This window comes from Halichoerus grypus, chromosome 2 (genome assembly GCF_964656455.1).
Source record: "Halichoerus grypus chromosome 2, mHalGry1.hap1.1, whole genome shotgun sequence".
NCBI classification, from domain to species: Eukaryota; Metazoa; Chordata; class Mammalia; order Carnivora; family Phocidae; genus Halichoerus; species Halichoerus grypus.
In genome coordinates this window covers 35,638,342-35,657,030 of record NC_135713.1, presented here as the reverse complement: position 1 = coordinate 35,657,030, position 18,689 = coordinate 35,638,342, and the positions used below count along the sequence as shown (strand labels likewise).

The 18,689-nt window shown below is 38.4% G+C and overlaps 1 protein-coding gene across 1 annotated transcript in view; it reads left to right on the top strand.

Annotated features, from left to right (window-relative positions):
• Positions 1-4,854: 4,854 nt before the first annotated feature.
• HCN1 (hyperpolarization activated cyclic nucleotide gated potassium channel 1) overlaps positions 4,855-18,689 on the top strand; it is a 399,792-nt gene continuing 385,957 nt past the window's right edge. The window contains exon 1 of the mRNA XM_036111774.2: positions 4,855-5,931. Coding sequence (XP_035967667.2) covers positions 5,123-5,931 — 809 coding nt within the window. The 5' untranslated portion in view covers positions 4,855-5,122. The remainder of the gene's footprint in view (positions 5,932-18,689) is intronic.

The window sequence follows — 18,689 nt, the reverse complement described above, 5'->3', positions numbered from 1 at the left end:
CTTTGGTATCAGGGTCATGCTATCTCATAGATGGAGTTAGGAAGTATTCTGTCCTCTTCAGTTTTTTGGAGAAGTATAAGAAACATTGGTATTCATTGTTCCTTAAACATTTGGTACCATTTACCAGTGAAGCCATTAGGTTCAGGGCGTTTCTTCACTGGGAGACTTTTTATTCAATCCTCTTACTAGTTCTAGATCTATTTAGATTTTCTGTTTCTTTATGATTTAGGTTTTGTGCTTCTAGAAATGTGTCCATTTCATTTAGGCATACAATTGCTCATATACTCTCTTATAATCCTTTTTATGTCTGTAGAATCAGTAATAATGTTCCCATTTTAATTTCTGATTTTAGTAGCTTTTATCTTTTTTTCCCCAGTTCATCCAGCTAAAGGTTTGCCTGTTTTGTTAATCTTTTCTAAGAACTAACTTTTTTTTTTTTTTTAAGATTTTATTTATTTATTTTAGACAGAAAAAGAGCATGTGAGCAGGGGGAGGGGCAGAAGGGGAGGGAGAGCGAGAAAGAATCTCAAGAGGACTCCTTGTTGAGCATGGAGCTCATCGCAGGGCTTGATCTCACCACCCTGAGATCATGACCTGAGCCTAAACCAAAAGTCTGACACTCAATTGATTGAGCCACCCAGGCACCCCTCAAAGAACTAAATTTTGAATTTGTTATTTATTTCTATTGGGATTTTTTTGTTCTCTATTTCGTATATCTTTGCTCTAATCTCTATTATTTCCCTCCTCCTAATAGCTTTGAGTTTAGTTTGTTCTTCTTTTTCTGGTTCCTTATGTTGTAAAGTTAGTTTGTTGATTTACAATCTTTCTTGTTTTTTTAAAAATGTAAGCATTTATGGCTATAAATTTCCCCCTCAGCATTGCTTTCACTGCATCCCATAAGTTTTGGTATGTTCTGTTTTTCTTTTCATTCATCTTAAGTATTTTCTAACTTCCCTTATGGTTTCTTTTTTGATCCATTGGTTAAGAATATGTTGTTTAATTTCTACAAATTTGTGAATTTTACAGTTTTATTTCTGTTATGGATTTCTTCTCCCCATTGTGGTCAGAGAAGATGCTTTGTATGATATCTACTTTCTATTGAGGCTAATTTGTGGCCTACCATACCGTTTATTCTGGAAAATGTCCCATGTGCACCGGAGAAGAATATTTATGCTGTTCGTTGTTGTATATGTTCTATATATGTCTATTAGATCTAGTTGGTTTATTGTGTTGTTTCCATCCTCTATACTTTCTTTATCTTCTGTCTGGTTGTTTTGTCCATTATTGAGAGTAGGGTACTGAAATGTTGAACTATTATTGTAGAACTATCCATTTCTCTTTTCAATTCTATCAGTTTCTGCTCCATATATATTGATGGTCTGACATCAGGTGTGTAAATGTTTATAATTGTCATAGCCTCTTGCTGTATTGAACCTTTTATTAATATATAATGTCCTCCTTTGTCTTATAACTTTTTGATTTAAAGTCTGTTTTTCCTGATATTAGGATAGCTACCCTACTCTCTTCTGGTTACTATCATATGGGATACCTTTCTCTATCCATTCACTTTCTGTCTAACTTTTCCATGTTTACTTTGTACCAACTTTCAGAATTCTGTTATTATTATGACAGTTAAGCAGTTGATTCTTCTGGGTTTTCAGGGAGACAATATTATCAACTGCAAAAAACCACGCATGGCAGCCATGCTTGGTGTGAGTATCTCATTGTAGCATCTCCAGTGTTTCACATGAAGCATGATGCTGGCAGTTGCTTTCCAGATAGATAGGTGAGTCTGCCTGTGCATGAGACACAGAGAGCCTGGGAGATTGCCTGTGGTGAACTATTCCTTTCCATTGCTTTCTTCAACAGAGACAGCTCTGACTCCCTTTTCCTACGTGTGAAATATGTGTTTAACATACTCCTCTGCCCCAGTAAGAGAACTAAAATGTTTTTATCTTTGAAATCTTTAAGTTTCACTGAGAATTTTCCAATAAGCTGTCAAACTTCAAGCCGCCCATCTATCTTTTTTGTCTCATTTCACATGTGCTTGCGTCTGCTGCATAGATTTTATTTTAGTTTCATATTAATCTTCTGCTGCTGTCTGCAATTTGATCTTAAGCAGAGTATTAAAGGAAACAGAGAACATTTTAAAAGATGCATGATCCTTGTATGTACTGAACAGCACCCATTACAACCACTGATGGGACATTCTCATGAAATGGACCCTTAAGTGATAGGCTCTGATGAGTCCTCAGTCATCAGATTCCTCTGAGATACAATGCACTTTGACATCATGGACATCTAATGACAGAGTCAGACATGATGGTAGTCCTACTTCTAAGATGACTGGGGGAAAAAAAATTCTAATTTAGCCCAGTGGATTTCAGCCTGAGAGAGTTTATCAATGAACAGACATGGAAACTTGCTAAGAGAGGTTATCCTCAAAATTTAGGCCAGTCCTGGGGGTATAGATGTCCTGGGGGTACATCTGTGTCTGGGGTGGGTTAGGAGAAGGATGGGGTGATGGAGAAAAGGAAGTGACAATAGGAAAGTAAAATTTAGGTCTGGGGCTGGGGAGTGTCAAGATAAAGAATTGCAGAGCCTAATTTAGCTCTTATCTGTAATTCTTATCTCCCCAAAACTGCTCGAGCAAATAATCAGTCCCTGATTTCTAACTTGGTCAAAAAACTTTTTAAACTCATGCTATGAGCTCAGAAATAAAAGAGAAAATTAAATAATGGAAGAAATTTGTCCATTCTAACCCCAGAAGTCTAGTTTCATGGTTGGGTCACATTTTAAAATATATTTGCCGATTCTGTTTGTGTGTCTGTCTGTCTGTGTCTCTCATTGCTTTCATTCTTTTATAGCTTTCATTCTGTTTTAATTTTCTTGAAACTTCAACGTAAGTTTTTTTATTTAAGTCTACATTCTAAACAACTTTAAATCAACAGTCTGAAAGTCAAGTGAAGAAACTTGACTTTCTCTTGCTGACATCTTTTAAGTTAATAAATGGATATAACATACACATTCTCAAAATTTAAAAAATAATGTATTTTTTTTGTGAGAGTTTAAATGAATGACAGTCACCTAAAAGCTGTACCTGGAGCAAACAATGACTTGTGACCCTATGTAGACATTTCTTTGTCGTATTTTGAAAACATGTTTTAAGTAATTCTGTCCTATTAGTTTAGTATGGACATTGAAACAGAAAAATTCTGACTCACATAATTGCCTGGTCATGATTAAGATTAAGCTGAAATAGAACAAATACAAGGATTGGCAAGAAGAAAAGAGAAACTGACTTAAACTTAGTTAGCATAACATTTTAGATGGTATATTTTTAAATTATTATAAAATTTAAAATTTATGTTAAAATATACATTGTCATACCCATGACTGAAAATAGAGTGATTGGAGGAGCATGCAGAATAGGAGAAAAGTAAGGAACATCTTTAGTCTAATAAAGACAAGCTGCCTGAGTAATCGGGCCTTTCTTAGGAAGAACTGTGCTTTAGTCAGTGTTTGTTTTTATCCATCCCTTTGGCTTCCTTCTGTCCTTGGCACCTGGTATCCTCATATGACCCCTGGGATTTCCAGAGTCCCTACTCTGCTAGATCAGAGCACTATATTGTTCCTAGTTTCCCCATTTCTTACCATTGAAATTTGGCCACCTATACTTACTTCTGAGGGCTCTGGTTTTTGATTAGTTGAAAACAGATGGTGTCTGAGTCAGGATGGAGCTCACTGAAAAAGGAGATTTCGCATAGACTATGGTAAGTAGAATGGTAAGGGGAATCTTACAGAATTAGAACACAGTTAGGCCTAATGGCTTCTTGTTTTTGCTGCTTTCCACTTTTTTCTCTGTTCTCTGCTTCCTTTCTCAGGCTGTTAACTCCTCAAGAGGGTAGCGAGTTGTCTTCTTTTGTCTTAGCCTTGCTTCTCCCATTGTTAATTAGCTTCATTGCTGCTCAGTTTTTCGGGAAGGCACCATGATCGACCCCACCCATTTTTTTCACCCTAGGCCATTGGTTGCCAGTGAGCCATAGACTCCCTCCCAGAGATGCTCACTCCTCTCCTCCCAAAGTGTGGCTGTAACTGACAGGAACCCATTGGATCGGAGACTCTTAGCAGGGCAGGATTTCCTTCAAAGAGGCTGTGGGCAGGAAGGCAATGCTTGGATCTGGAACAGATGTTTTGGGACATTTGGGAGTCTTGAAACTCTCAGACTCTGGGGCTGCCCCGCTGAGTGATTGGCGAGTTTGGCAACACATCTTGCTTCCTTTAACTAATCTGGTGTGTCTGAGAGACACTGTGGGGATAGGAGGAATCTCAGAATGCTTTCCTCAGCATCACTAGCACATTGTAAGTCTCTCTTGAGAATACTTTCCCCCTTCTGAAATGGTGATTACATTCTGCCTAAATTCCAAGACATCTTGGCTTCCTGGAGAGGTGTAGGTGAACACTGACCAACATGCATGCCTCTTAGTGTGTTTTATTGATTACATAACTTATCTAAAAAGATAGGTCAGCTCTGGCGAGCTTTCCCTAACACATTTTTCTCAGTGTTGGCAGCTGGAAGACTTGCTTGCATGTGTGTTGATGTGAGTGGCCTTGGGAAGAAAGAAATCCCATCCCCTGCTTAAGGCGCTGGGGAAGAATAAACAAGGATAAGTGTAAGGAGGTCAGTTGTCTGTCCCTTGGTGTCACATCTTCATCTGAAAAGCCCCAAGCAGCTGATTACTCCCGATTACCCAGACCTAGTCCCTTTCGCTGTCTGCCTCCTTACAAAACACACACACAACTTCCCTTTTACTCATGAAATTTATTATCCATTATCAAATCTTACTTTATTATGTACATCTAGCTTTACACGTGAATTTTCTGCATGCAGAGACAGCTCGCTCCCTTTTCCTATCTGTAACATCATTCAAACAGGCGTTCAATGTGACGATGCCTCAGGGAGTTTCAGGATGTTTATTTCTTTTGGCCGCACATACATCCGCTAGCTCAGTCTTTCTCTGTCACTTTGCATCTCTGCTTCTCTCTCTCCTCTTACGTGCAAACACACACCGAGTCTCTCACAACCTGTGCAGATAAATGTCTCGGAGGGCTCCTGAGTTCAATGTCACACTGGGCAGAAGTGGAGCAAGAGTGGAGGGCGAGTGCGCGCTGTGCGGGCGGGGAGAGACCCTTTCCGGCCAGCAGAGGGCAGCCGAGGGGAGGCGCTGGCGCGCGAGGGCTGAGCGAAGCCTCGCCTCGCTCGGGCAGCCTCAGCCTCAGCACCAGCCGCGGCGGAGCCTGGAGCGCAGCCACTGAGGGCAGCGGCGGCGGCGGGAGCGAGGCGCGCAGGGAGCAGCGGCGCGGGCGGGAAGCAGAAGCCGCCGCCGCCGCCGCCGCCGCCGCGACGGGCAGCCGGGCTCTCCGGCAGCCAGCTCGGGCCCCTGCCCCCTCAGCTTCGTGTCCCCCGGCGCCGGGCGGCCGGCGAGTCTGGAGCCCGCGCCGTCGCCGGCCGCGTCCCCCGGGCATGGAAGGAGGCGGCAAGCTCAACTCCTCGTCCAACAGCCGGGACGATGGCAACAGTGTCTTCCCCGCCAAGGCGCCCGCGACGGGCGCAGGGTCGGCCGCGGCCGAGAAGCGCCTGGGCACCCCGCCGGGGGGCGGCGGGGCCGGCGCGAAGGAGCACGGCAACTCGGTGTGCTTCAAGGTGGACGGCGGCGGCGGCGGCGGCGAGGAGCCGGCCGGGGGCTTCGAGGACGCCGAGGGCCCCCGGCGGCAGTACGGCTTCATGCAGAGGCAGTTCACCTCCATGCTGCAGCCCGGGGTCAACAAATTCTCGCTCCGCATGTTTGGGAGCCAGAAAGCGGTGGAGAAGGAGCAGGAAAGGGTTAAAACTGCAGGCTTCTGGATTATCCACCCTTACAGTGATTTCAGGTGAGGACTCCCTGTCGCCGCCCCACCCTCCCTTCCGGGCGCGCCCTCCAACACGCTTCCCCGCGCCTGGGAGGGGGCGCCCGGGGACTCGGAGGGAGGGGTTGCCGGGCGGGCGGGGGGTGGCGCTGCCGGCGGCTTCCACTCGGGCTGAGCTGGCTCGACTCTTCAACTAGTTTCCGCCGAGGAGGGGGTGGGATGAGGAGCTCCTGTTGCCCGGGAATCCCAGGGAGGCTCGCCTCCTTTGCCTCGTGAACTTTGGGGACACATCGGGGAAGAAGTCCACGGTGACCCCCAGATGGGAGGATGCTAAGTTGTGCCAGAAAAACTTTTACTTCGGAGATGAGAGTGTAAGGAAGCGGCCAGAAAGTCGTCTTTGGGGTGGCTCCCTTCCTCGCGCTGCTCCCCCCAGAAGTGGGCCCCTCAGAAGGGGAAAAAGGCGCTCCTGGGCTGGAGGAGAGGATGGGGCAAGCGGAGACAGTGACTCACAGGTCCTAGCTGTTCCAGCCGCTCTCGCCCCTGGGGAATGTTAATCTGTTTTTCATCTGCTTATAGGCACTGGGCATCCTCAGTGCATTTCTTCAGAATAGTGGCTGGCAGGCTGAGGAAGGGCAGTTTGCGCTTGGATCGTCCCTGACTTGAGGTATCAGTGGAACAGGCGCTGCCAGGTCGGGCAGCAACGTGGCAGGAAGCTTCGAGTTCCCAAAACAGAGGCAGGGGGCGTTTCCAGAGCCCCCTTCCTGAAACCGAGAGACACCCTTTCTTGACCTTGACTACAGGTCTGTTTCAGAAATCTCTTTCCCCGTTTCCCAGCTCGGGAACAAGGGCAGAGAGCTGTCAGCTGTCAGGGAAACTGCTTCCGAGAATTAAAATTAAGACGTTTCCCCATCTTATTTGTCGCCCAAGTATTCTTTCGGTTATAAGCCTGTTTAGAGATTATCAAATGAAGGTCGTGAAGTAGATCCTCTTAGCGTGCGCACACCCTGCAACTCCAGAATAAGGTTGGGCTTTCCATTTAAAATTACAAAACTCAGGGTGGCATTTATTACTTATTATTTAACTGAACTCTTTCGAAAAGGAATCAGTGGAAGGAGTATGTGTGCAACTATGCAGTTTTAATAGGCGTCTGTTAAACAGCAAACAAATACAGGAATAGAAAGCATTACTTCGAGTTTTGTTTAAGGGAAATTGCCATCAACTCCATGCCTTAATAGGAGCTGTCCACAGTTCTGAATGATATTAGCTGTGGAAAACCCAAACTCCTGCTACACAAAGCCTTGGAGTGACTGTCTTCACCTTCTTTGAAATTTATATATTGTCTCAGAAATCAGTAGCCTCTGTTATTTGTGGATAGGGTGAATGGAATTTAGGAAGTGTATCATTTTAAGGTCCTTATTTGCAAAAACATGTAACAAAGTCCAAAGGAGGACTTATAAAATCTAATGACATCTATAGTCTATGGCAAATTAAGAGTTGGACTGAAAGAATGTTTACATTAAGAGGATCTACTAAATAATCAACCACGTTTCCTTCATCAGGAAGATACTTACAGAAGCAAATTTATAAATGACCTTGTTTTCAGGTGTATTAGATTGTCATGTTCTTTAGAATTTTAAAGGTTAAAGTCAAATGTAGAATATTATCTCTCCCTCAATCCTCAGTGGAAATATGTTGCAACCTAATACCTTTTCATCATGAAGAAAGTTTACATGGAAACAGCCTTTAGTCTTAATAACAAAAGTAAGCATGGTGTTTCCAGAAATATATGTGGTTCACTATTCACATGTAAATAAAATGCTACACTTTAATTTTACCTCAGTTAAGTGATCACTCTTGATTACATGATACTTTTATTTCTTGAATAATGTGAAAAGAGATTACACTTTTCAAAATGGTGGCACATATTAAATAATTAAACTTTCACCACCTACTAGATAAAAACATAGAGCCACCTTTCAGGAATTGGAATGATGCGCCAGCATCTTTTGAATGAATGAAATTCATAAAGTTAAAGATTCTCCACATTTTCTCAAGTGAGTCATATAAGACAAAAATATCTTTTAAAAACAACAAAAAATGTTACAAAATAAGAAATAAATTGAAATCAGATGATGGTTTATTTTTATCATACATTTCAAAGAAATGAGAAATGATTAAAAAGTGAGGTAATACTCTAAACAAACTCCAGTGTGGAGTAGTTTGCAATATTTGATTTTCTCTTGCATAACTGGAGAAAGGAAATGACAGACATAAATTAAACAATTACTAGGTTTAAGTTTTTAACCGGAAGGTATCTGAAAAAAGACAGGTTTTAAAACTCGTAATTACAATATATACCAGTTTTCTAAAACAAAAAACTAAGGAAGTAATCATGTACATACTTATTTGCATATGTTAAGACATTTAAATCTTATTATTATTTCATTAATATTTTTATATGCTCTCAATACCAGTAGATTTCTCAAAACCTGTAACATGTCAGGATAATGTAATGACAAAAGCAGAAATAAGAAGGACAAAATTCTAGCAGTACTTTTTTCCTAAAGGAAAAGCAATATGGGAATAATCTCTAACATAATAGAAATGTTATGATTATGATCTGTTCACCTCAGGCTCCTTCCTGAAGAAGACACTTTAAGGGCAGAGTTTTGCCCTGATTCCTACAATACCAAATTTACGTTCAGTAATACTTTAGCCACCGAGAAAGTGACACTCAAGAATAAATTTCCATGGAGGGATGGGGAGATACTGGAAATAAGGATTTTTTTTTTTAACTTAATACTTTCATAAGCTTTTGCATGGCCAAGGAAGTTTACTCATTCTGCTCTTTGGTCAGCCCTGTACGGCTGCGTGCAGTGTGAGCCTGCTACTCCAGGGCATGTCAGGACTTTAACACTGTGCTGATGATCTAGTATCCCTTTTCAGCGTGACTTCCAAGGCAAGTCCCTTTCCACTTCCCTCTGGTGGCTGGGCTGTGCTCCCACTGAGACTCCCGCAGAGCTAGGTAGGTGCTTCTCTCACCCACTGGCCCAAGAGAGCTATTGCTATGTCTGGCAGGTAGTTTTCTCCTACCTCCGGTGGAAGTAGGGCAGAGGCTCTGTATTTCCCTTCTTTCTCAGGAGAGGATGATGTTAGAAACCTTCAGGGACTAAAGAAGAGTCAAATATCAAATACTCCCAATACTGTTAGAAATAACTGGGTGGCAGAAAGGGAAATATGGTGATGGAAGCAGAGATCACAGTGATGTCCCAGGAGCCAAGGAAGCCATTCAGTGTCTGAGAGCTGGAAAAGGCAAGGACTGGATTCTCCCCTAGAGCGTCCCAAAGGAACATAGACTTTGATTTTAATCTCGTAAGACTTGGTTTTGTTTTGTTTTTTTGGAAATAATTAGGTGGGAGCTAGAGAGTTTAGTAAAGAAAATCTTATGTTTTTGTTTATATCATGGTATGTAATCCCCCAAACTAGGGAAAATATAGTTACTTAAAAAGTAAAATTACACTGATCTTTGTGTAGTGAGGACGTGGTCTCAGTCTTACTGAGTTTCATGTGCACAACATACACAAAAACAAGTATCTAATCAGGCGGTTAAATGTGATTTTTTTTTTTTTTTTGCGACCGCTAACAGTGGTTATATATTTATTAGTTAAAATTTTACTTTTAATTTATTTAATAAAAAATGGACACTGGCGTAGCATTGTGCTTTCAGAGCCAATCCATGGTTATGATACAATCGTTCAGATGGATTGGAAGAGTAGAGTACTTTTGCAGGTGGTTTTTATCATTTGAGTAATTTACCTTGAAAGAATTTATCACCAGACTATTTGCCATTTCAGAGGATTCTGACATTATTTTCCTGGATCACACTTACATAAGGGCTCTTTTATAGATAATGCTCCCGTTTCATATATATTGTCAGCCACATCTTGCCTCTGGTAAGGGAGGAGATTTTATATCTTGACTTGTTATTTCTTCTGCTTCTCGTCAATCAGTGCGAGTAACTGTACGAAAAGCTTATTATGTCGTAAGCACACAAAGACTCTAGAGACGGGAGTCACTTCCTGAAGATGTTGCCATTTCTAGCCTTGCATCTCTGCCTGTGTTGCAGCCACCAGAGTGGTGATGTCAGAGGTCACATATGTGTTCATTAGTGAGGGGAGGCTTCACCCATATTACACAGTAAGTCAGAGAAACCTTTGTTTCCGGGAGCTTCTCACGAAAAAAAACAATTCAACCTTCTGGGCTTTAAGGACTAATTAGCCTACTGTTACGTTATCTTTGTGCTGAGTGCAGTCTGTACTCTCCCAGGAATGCTCCTGTTATTTGCTTTCCATATCGTCGCAGCCAAAATTAACCTTAAGAATTTATTTATTTTCTCTGTTAGGCGAACCTTTTTATAGCTTATAAATTCAATTAAGTTTTTCTTAGGGGCTCTAGGCCCAATTAAAGTGAAATTATTTGAAAGATTTGGAAGTATGAATTTCTTCCATTACTTTTTCTTCTGTATATGTGTAAGTTACAAAGCTAAATTTTATTTAATGTTTCACTATTTCATTGCATTTGATAGATATGACTGTGATATTATACTACTAAAATGTTACAAGAGGTCTTGCATTCTTTTCTGAGCAACTTTCCCTTTAAACCTACTTTTGGGGACTTGGTATAAATTGAGAGACTTTGGGCAGATGCGTTTTCACCAATTCACATTTAATTATGTGGACTTACAGCTGTGAACTTGAATGTTGATGAGTAACGCAAGAATTTTAAATGCATTGAAACAATATATTACTTATTATCAAGAGCTCATTTAACAAAATCAAAGTAAGCTGTATCTACTTGGTCAAAAACCACAAACCAAAACAACGTCAACACCAAAAAGCAACTTAAGCAGTATTTGTAATTCTGCATTATTCCACTTAATGAACTTATATCCCAAAGTGAGTAAGAGGCAAGGAGAGTATATCTGATGTGATGCTTATGTGAACATTTTGCCATTCTAAGTGTAATTCTTTTATTTAGAAGATAATTTTCTTCATTACTTAGAGACAAAAATTGGGCTAAGCATGAGGACTTTCAAATATAGTTTCTTGTAATTACAATACAAATTATGGTAGACCATAGCCCTACATGAAGAGTACTGAATGTTTTCTGGGTCTGTGACAAATTTTCATTTTATCAGTTTCTGTAAAGAAGTAACAAACTACGAATTAAGCCGACACTATATATTTTAGCAGTAGAGGTGGTGGTAATGAAGAAAAAAATCTTCATACACTAGGAAAAAAGACTATTTTCACTTACACTAAGTACTTTTCTTCTACAAATCATTTTCTTTGTGAAGGCATCTTGATGTACAACTTACCATTATTTTTCCAGGAAAAAAATCAAGGGAATATGGTAATGCTTCCTGGTGCATCCTGGAATTATCTATGTTTTTGCAAAATAAACCATCCTGGTTCTATTAATTCTCTGTATTGTGTTGTGTGTGTGTTGTGCATGTGGATAGAAACTATTCAAGGGGCATCTGTATACGATTATATGCCCATAAGCATATATATTGACATTGATTTTTAAAAAAAGATATTATTTGTTTATTTGAGAGAGGGAGAGAGAGGGGGGAGAGAGAGAGAGAGCATGAGAAGGGGGAGAGGCAGAGGGAGAGGGAGACTCCCTGCTGAGCGGGGAGCCTGACAGGGGACTCATTCCCAGGACTCCGAGATCATGACCAGAGCTGAAGGCAGACGCTTAACCGACTGAGCCATTCAGGCGACATTGATTTATTTTTGAGTTGAATGTTTGTCTGACACATTCCACCCAAGTGTGAATGACAAAAATTGATGTGATGACCCTTTTCAAGTTTATTAGTTAATTTCCCCATAATATACTTGAACCATTTCACCTAATAACTGACCACTCAGTTAAAGTAAAATAGCAGAATTATATGTGTCCTGGATTTACAATTGAACCATCTTATTTACATAGACCTGTTTTTATTTTCAAGAAATTAGCTCTAACGCTAAATTAGTAAGGCTGATTACACACATACAGAATTGGCAACTATTTACAAATTTTGTACATTCATTTTAAGTAGGGCTGTAATGAACATCTTTGTGTGTTACTCTTCATTATATTTTGGGCAGAGTTCAGGGAATGGAATTACTGACTGAACATTTTACAGATTCTATCCATATCGACTTTACCAATTTAATACTGCCACCAGTTGAGACCCTTTTTAAAATTATGAGTGATGTATGTTTACCAGTGTGGTTGATATTTCTGTTTAGATGTACATAAGCAGTTTTAGGACAGAAAGTCAAAACTATATTCTATTCATCATAGAGTGGGAAGAGAGATCTTAAAAAGCAAATATTATTTAATGTCTAATAATATCATGCTGCTTAAAACCCTTCAGAGGCTTCCCATTACTTTTAGAGTACATTTGAGCTACAAGATCTTGCACAATTTCAATTTATCTATGTAACCTCATCACCCACAATTTACTCCCTCACTGTTTTCTAGCCCTTGGGTAAATTTTCAGCTCCTGCAGTAAGCTGAGTTCTCTCCTGTCCCAGAGATTTTGATGTGACATTTAACCTCACTGCCTGAGATTCTCTTTTCATTTTTTGTCATTCTGCATCACAGTTAGTTTCTCCTTGTCATTTGGCTTTCAGTTTAATCATTGTGATCACCCTCAACCTTTACCCCTATTTAATTTTCTGAATCTCTCATTTCACTAGAATTTATAATTATATGTATGTCCCTTTGCTAGAATTTAAGTTCCATGATGTCTTCAACATTATTCAATTTTATATTCCTAATGCCATAAAAGTGCATGTAAGAGATTTTTTTCTTAAATTTTCTCAGATGCGTTATTTTTTAAAAGCTTTTCTGAGATATAATTAAGATACAATACAATTCTCATTTAAACTGTATGATTGAGGGGTGCCTGGGTGGCTCAGTCATTAAGCGTCTGCCTTCGGCTCAGGTCATGATACCAGAGTCCTGGGATCGAGCCCTACGTTGGGCTTCCTGCTCCGCGGGAAGCCTGCTTCTCCCTCTCCCACTCCCCCTGCTTGTGTTCCCTCTCTCGCTGTGTCTCTCTCTGTCAAATAAATAAATAAAATCTTTAAAAAAAAAGTGTATGATTGAATTTTTTTTTTTAGTATGTTCAGATTGTACAACCATTATCCAAATCAATTTTAGAAAATTTTATCCAGGTAGGAACCCATACCCATTAGCACTCATTTCTATTTCCCCTTCCCTTTCCCCCCATAGCTCTAAGCAACCACCAATCTACTTTCTGCCTCTAGAGATTTTTTTTTTTTTTCTGGACATTTCGTTTCAGTGGAATGGCATGTAGTCTTTTGTTATTGGCTTATTTTCAAGTTTCATCCATGTTTTGTAGCATGTTTCAGTACTTTCTTTCTTTCTTTTTTTTTTTTTTTGCTGATATGAACATTCTTGTACAATTTCTTGTGCAGAGAAAAATTTTCATTTCTCTTAGAATTGAAACTCCTGAGTCAACATAACAGACTTTTAACAAATATTATTGAATAAATGGGTGAAGAATTAGTCAGCAACCAGGGTGTGCACACATTTAATCTTAGAGTAAATCCAGATAAAGCAAGCTCTTTCTTTCCCTATAGCAATACCTAGCATCCACTCCCCACACTGCCACATGCAAGGACGTGTCACAACTATTACATCTCTCTGCCCAGGATAGATGACTAAATGAAACTGCAGGGAGGTTAAGCAGCATGAACATGGTGACATAGATCGTAAGAACTGGGCCAGGAATTCAGCTCTTCTCAATCTTAATTCCGTCACTCCAGCTCTTTTACCTAAAAGGAAACAAGGCTACTAGTATAAATAATTCTAACCTGCAGGCGAACATTATGGATTAAACCTAATTATTTATTCTTCCTACCTCTTGAAATCATTCCAGAATAATTTGAGAAGACACACAGATACAGAGATAAATAGAAAAAAGAGGAGAAAGCAGAGGAACAAGAGATCTCAAAAACATTTTGGGAAATAGAAGGCTAGTGGAGAAATTATATTTTACTTCCACAGTCCTTCACCATTGAACCCCAGAAGTGTTTAGGACATGAGGTACTAATTAAGAAACAGTTTCGAGGAAAGCCAGGCTGAAACCAGGAGGATTAAATAAGGGTCTTCATTGTGAATACAGAACTCTCAGGCTTAACATTAGAATGCTTGGAGCCAGGTCAATTCTCCCCAAGCAAGAAACTGGAGAAAAATACATCCAATGGGAGACATTTCAAAGCCTACAAATTCTTATTCATTATCTAATGACTTTGCAAAAAGCCTTGCATATGTACATAGAGACTGTAATTACATTTTGTTATTCTATCATCTAATGTGATCTGTAAGCAAAAGATTATGAGTCTTTTGAGAAGTCTCCATCATAAGAGAGAAAGACTAAATCACACAGCAAAAGAAAGTCCAGAGAACAGAGAAGCATTTGCGGTTAAGGGAAATTACAACATTATTAAAAAATTGTCTATGAATTATATCTTCAGGAAGATATTTTATGTATGCAATAAGAGCAATATGCTATGAAAAGAGTACCCAGGAAGTAAAAAAAAAAAAAAAAAAAACACACACACATGTAGTAAGTTGGCACATAAAGTCTAAGAAACCTCTCAGAATTAGGACAAAAAAAAAGAGAATGGAAACTATCACAAAATAAAGGATAATTCATAAGGTCAAAATCTATAAAAAGAGTTTCAGAATGAGAACAAAGTGTGAAAATGGACATATGGAATTAACAGAGACATTTTAAACAAAATTTTCCAGATAGCAGGAAGTGAAATGTCTTTTCTGAGAAACTCACAGAGTGCTTACCATCATGAAAGGAAAAGACCTCACCAAGGGTCATCACACACAAGCTTCAGAACAGGATTGAGTCAGAAAAAAATACTAAAACTTTTCAAAGAGAAATTTACATATCAAGAAGTGGGAAAAATACTGTAAGCTAAACGATAATGTAATGGTCTACAAAATTCTGGGCTTTGGTTTCCTCAATTATAAAATGAGGAAAATAATATATGTATCTTTTCAGGTTGTTGGAGTGATACATATTTTATGTTCATATTATAAATATTTTTATAGTGTCTAGATACGTAGTGCTTAGAAATTATGCTCTGCACTTAATGCTGTGTGTTAACTATTATTATGAAATTAAAATTGAAACAGAATTAAGGAGTGTGAACTATTTGAGAAAAGAAAATACTCTCTTTGTACATACTTAACAACCTTTAGAATTCTTTAAAGCACCACATGTGTCTGTGAAGGCAGGGCCATTAACTGTTAGGCTGTTCTGTTTCTTTATCTTAGAAGTCTGGGCAGCAGAAGCCCTGATGTACAATGGCACTTTCTGTGTGTGCTATGTGAAATAGCTTCACTCGTAAGTCAATTAGCATTAGAAAACTTCTAATGCATCCTCTAGCTGCAAAATTTTCCGGGTATACCGTTATTATCTTCTAAGTTGGTATAGAATGCTACAGTAGTGAGCATTTAGAATAGCTTTTAGGGAAAATTCTAATGGCATTGAGTTGCATGTACTCCTTCCTGTTAATCTTTATTTTCATCAGAGAGTGGCATAGTTAAACCATTTGGGATCTTATTTCAAATCAGTTAAATGTTATATATGAGCCAAATAAGATGATTCATAACTTGCTAAATTCTTTCATTTTTTTTATTGTCAAAATTAATAGCCTGTGAAAAATGGTTATTTGGAAATACAATTTAAGAAAGATCGCAAATTTAAAAGAATGATTTTTAAATCTTTTTAAATATCATTTTATAGCAGATGTCACTTATTACCCTTGCAGAATGTGTTAGCCTTGTTTTTTTTAAAGAGAATATACCTTATTAAAAATTATACAATCTTTGTTGTTTGAGAGATGTGAGCAGAGGCTGAAAAAATGAATACTGAATGTTATGTTAGTGGTACTGATAGGGAAAATAGTATTCCTTATTTTTTCTATAGAAGAGTTAATTCATTATTTAAATAATTATTTTTAAAAAGGTTCTTTGTTCTGAGCAATAAATTTGGTATTTGTTTTGAATAATCATGTAATGAATTAGGTTGAAGATTAGTGACAGATACATTGTCTGGGATTCAGATATTTTTTTTGATATATAAAACAGCAGAGATTTATGCTGACACCACCTAGTTATGGTTGTACATGTATTGAATAATATAAATAACCCAAGAATTCTATTAGCTGTAATTATTGATTATCCTAATCATTCATGCCTATCCATTTACTGACTCTTAGGCTGTCAGGCTCATAGGATACTTTAAGAATCAAATGAAAGCTGAGGATCCTCTGTCCTAGAAAAGTGCATATATTCACAAAATTTTGTCTGTGATTTCAAGAGGTTTGTGGTTCCCTGCAAGCACATTTATTTTTGGATTCCAGGTTAAGACTTCCTGAACTACCTAATATTTTTACACAGAAATACGATGCTAAAAACAATGGGTAGAAAATACCTGGAGACAGTTTCGTTTGGACAAGCCATTTAAGAATTAGGACTGTAGCTAGAAAGACTTGTCTTGAGAGGGAGAGAGAGAATTCCCTGTCAACCAAGAAGTTTAGTTCTGAGGCTAGATACTTGATCAGGGATTGAATAGAGATTTGTTCTTGATGGGTCAGTCAGTGCAATAAGGCACAAAGTTATAGCTAGAAACATATTTGGGATGAGAAGACACTAAATTATTTTTTGCAGATGATGTTTACCTGCTTTAAAAAGCCGATTGAACCAGCTGATAAATGATCAAATTAACTGCAAAGTTCAGTAGGATGGCTGATTATAAGATAAATATGTTAAAATATATCAGTAACTTTCCTACATTTTAACAACCATGATTGAGGATATATAATAGAAAAGGAATCACTGACTACAAAAGCCAAAAATATAAACTCTATACCCACATTTGAAATTTGAAAAAACTTGAAAAAAAATTCAAATCAATATATAAAAGATAAGTTATACAACAAGTAGTTTTTTTTAAAGATTTTGTTTATTTATCTGACAGAGAGATAGAGAGCACAGCAGGGGGAGTGGCAGGCAGAGGGAGAAGCAGATTCCCCACGTATCAGGGAGCCCAATGCGGGGCTCGATCCCAGGACCCTGAGATGATGACCTGAGCCAAAGGCAGCCGCTTAACCGACTGAGCCACCCAGGCACCCCATACAATAAGTAGTATTAATCAACTAAAATAGTTGAATAAAATCCATTCTCATTAGTTTGCAGTAAAATTAAATCCAAATAAGTTTAAATTTATAAAAGGTAAAAACAACTGAAATCAGAGTTCCTAGAAAAATATTCATCAATTACTTAATAATGTTGCCATGGAGCACAGCTTTCCAACATAGTGCTCTAAAGACTGTAAAGTGTTGCAACCTTTCTGAAGGTCTATTTGTTTTTTATTATGTTATGTTAATCACCATACATTACATCATTAGGTTTTGATGTAGTGTTCCATGATTCATTGTTTGCGTATAACACCCAGTGCTCCTTCTGAAGGTCTATTTGACCCTTATAAAAAGTTCTTGAAAATGTATAAGCTAGTAAATTATCTTACAGAAAAAAAATATTACATGTTCATGGATACAAGGATGAGCCCTGTAATATTTTTCATAATAGTAGCAAGATATAAACAAATATAACCTGAGTAAAATTTCAACCTTGTCCAAAACCCTGCTTATCAGTTATTCCCTATATCTCTGCCCTGCCTTTTCTTCATAGAACTTACCAGAATTTATTATATTATATGAAATGTTTTGTTTAGCTAATTTGATTTTGATCTTTCCTCATCTATAATTAAGCCTCACTTAGGGGCTTGACTATGACCCCTGTATAAAGCGCTGTATTCCCAAGCCTAGCTCCATGCTTGGCATAAAGTAGGCACTCGATAAATATGAGTGAATGAAGAAATATTAGCAATATTATGCTCAGTCTTGGTTTTCATACACAGTTTTCAACAACCAGATGGTCTTTCCCCCTATGTTTCCTACAAAAAATGGAATATTTTAATTTAGTGCAGATAGCCTAACACACAGAAACATGTATTGAGAAATAAAGTTTGAAGCTATTTAAAATAATATGCATACATACTTGTATTAATTCAGTTTACTGTAATGCTTGTTTTTATGTAGTTTTTAAAAAAATTGGGAATATATGTTGTGGATATCTTGGGATGACTCCTGTTTCACAGCCCCATAAATGCTGTTTAAATGTCATTGCCTTTGAAATCAATGCTGTCTTCATCAAAATAGAGCTGAAAATATCTCTCTTTGGGCAGTGACATTAAGAAAGAATAACTTACATTACTTTTTGATATGCATCATGTTTTTTTTTTTCTTTTGCCAAATTGTGTTGCCTTGGTATAACGGTGCACATTTCAAGCCCTGTCGTGTGGGGATTGGAAATTAACACTGTCTCTATAGGTATAATTAATAAAATATTGAGTCAGTGTTTTGAAAGATTATTTTAAACTTTGACTCTGTGGTAAGTAGGTTTTTTTTTATTGTGTTCACCAAACTTAAAAAAAAATCCAACCCAAATTTTTCTGAATAAGCACTATTAAATTGATCCTTGCGTAATGTTAATGGAAAGCATATCATAGATCTTGAAACAAGGAAATTGAAGTCGACATAATTTTTAAAAGGAAAGGGAACTCGAGTCTTAGAAGACAGTGGTAGCTTAGTTTTTGCACATAAAAAATAGAGCAG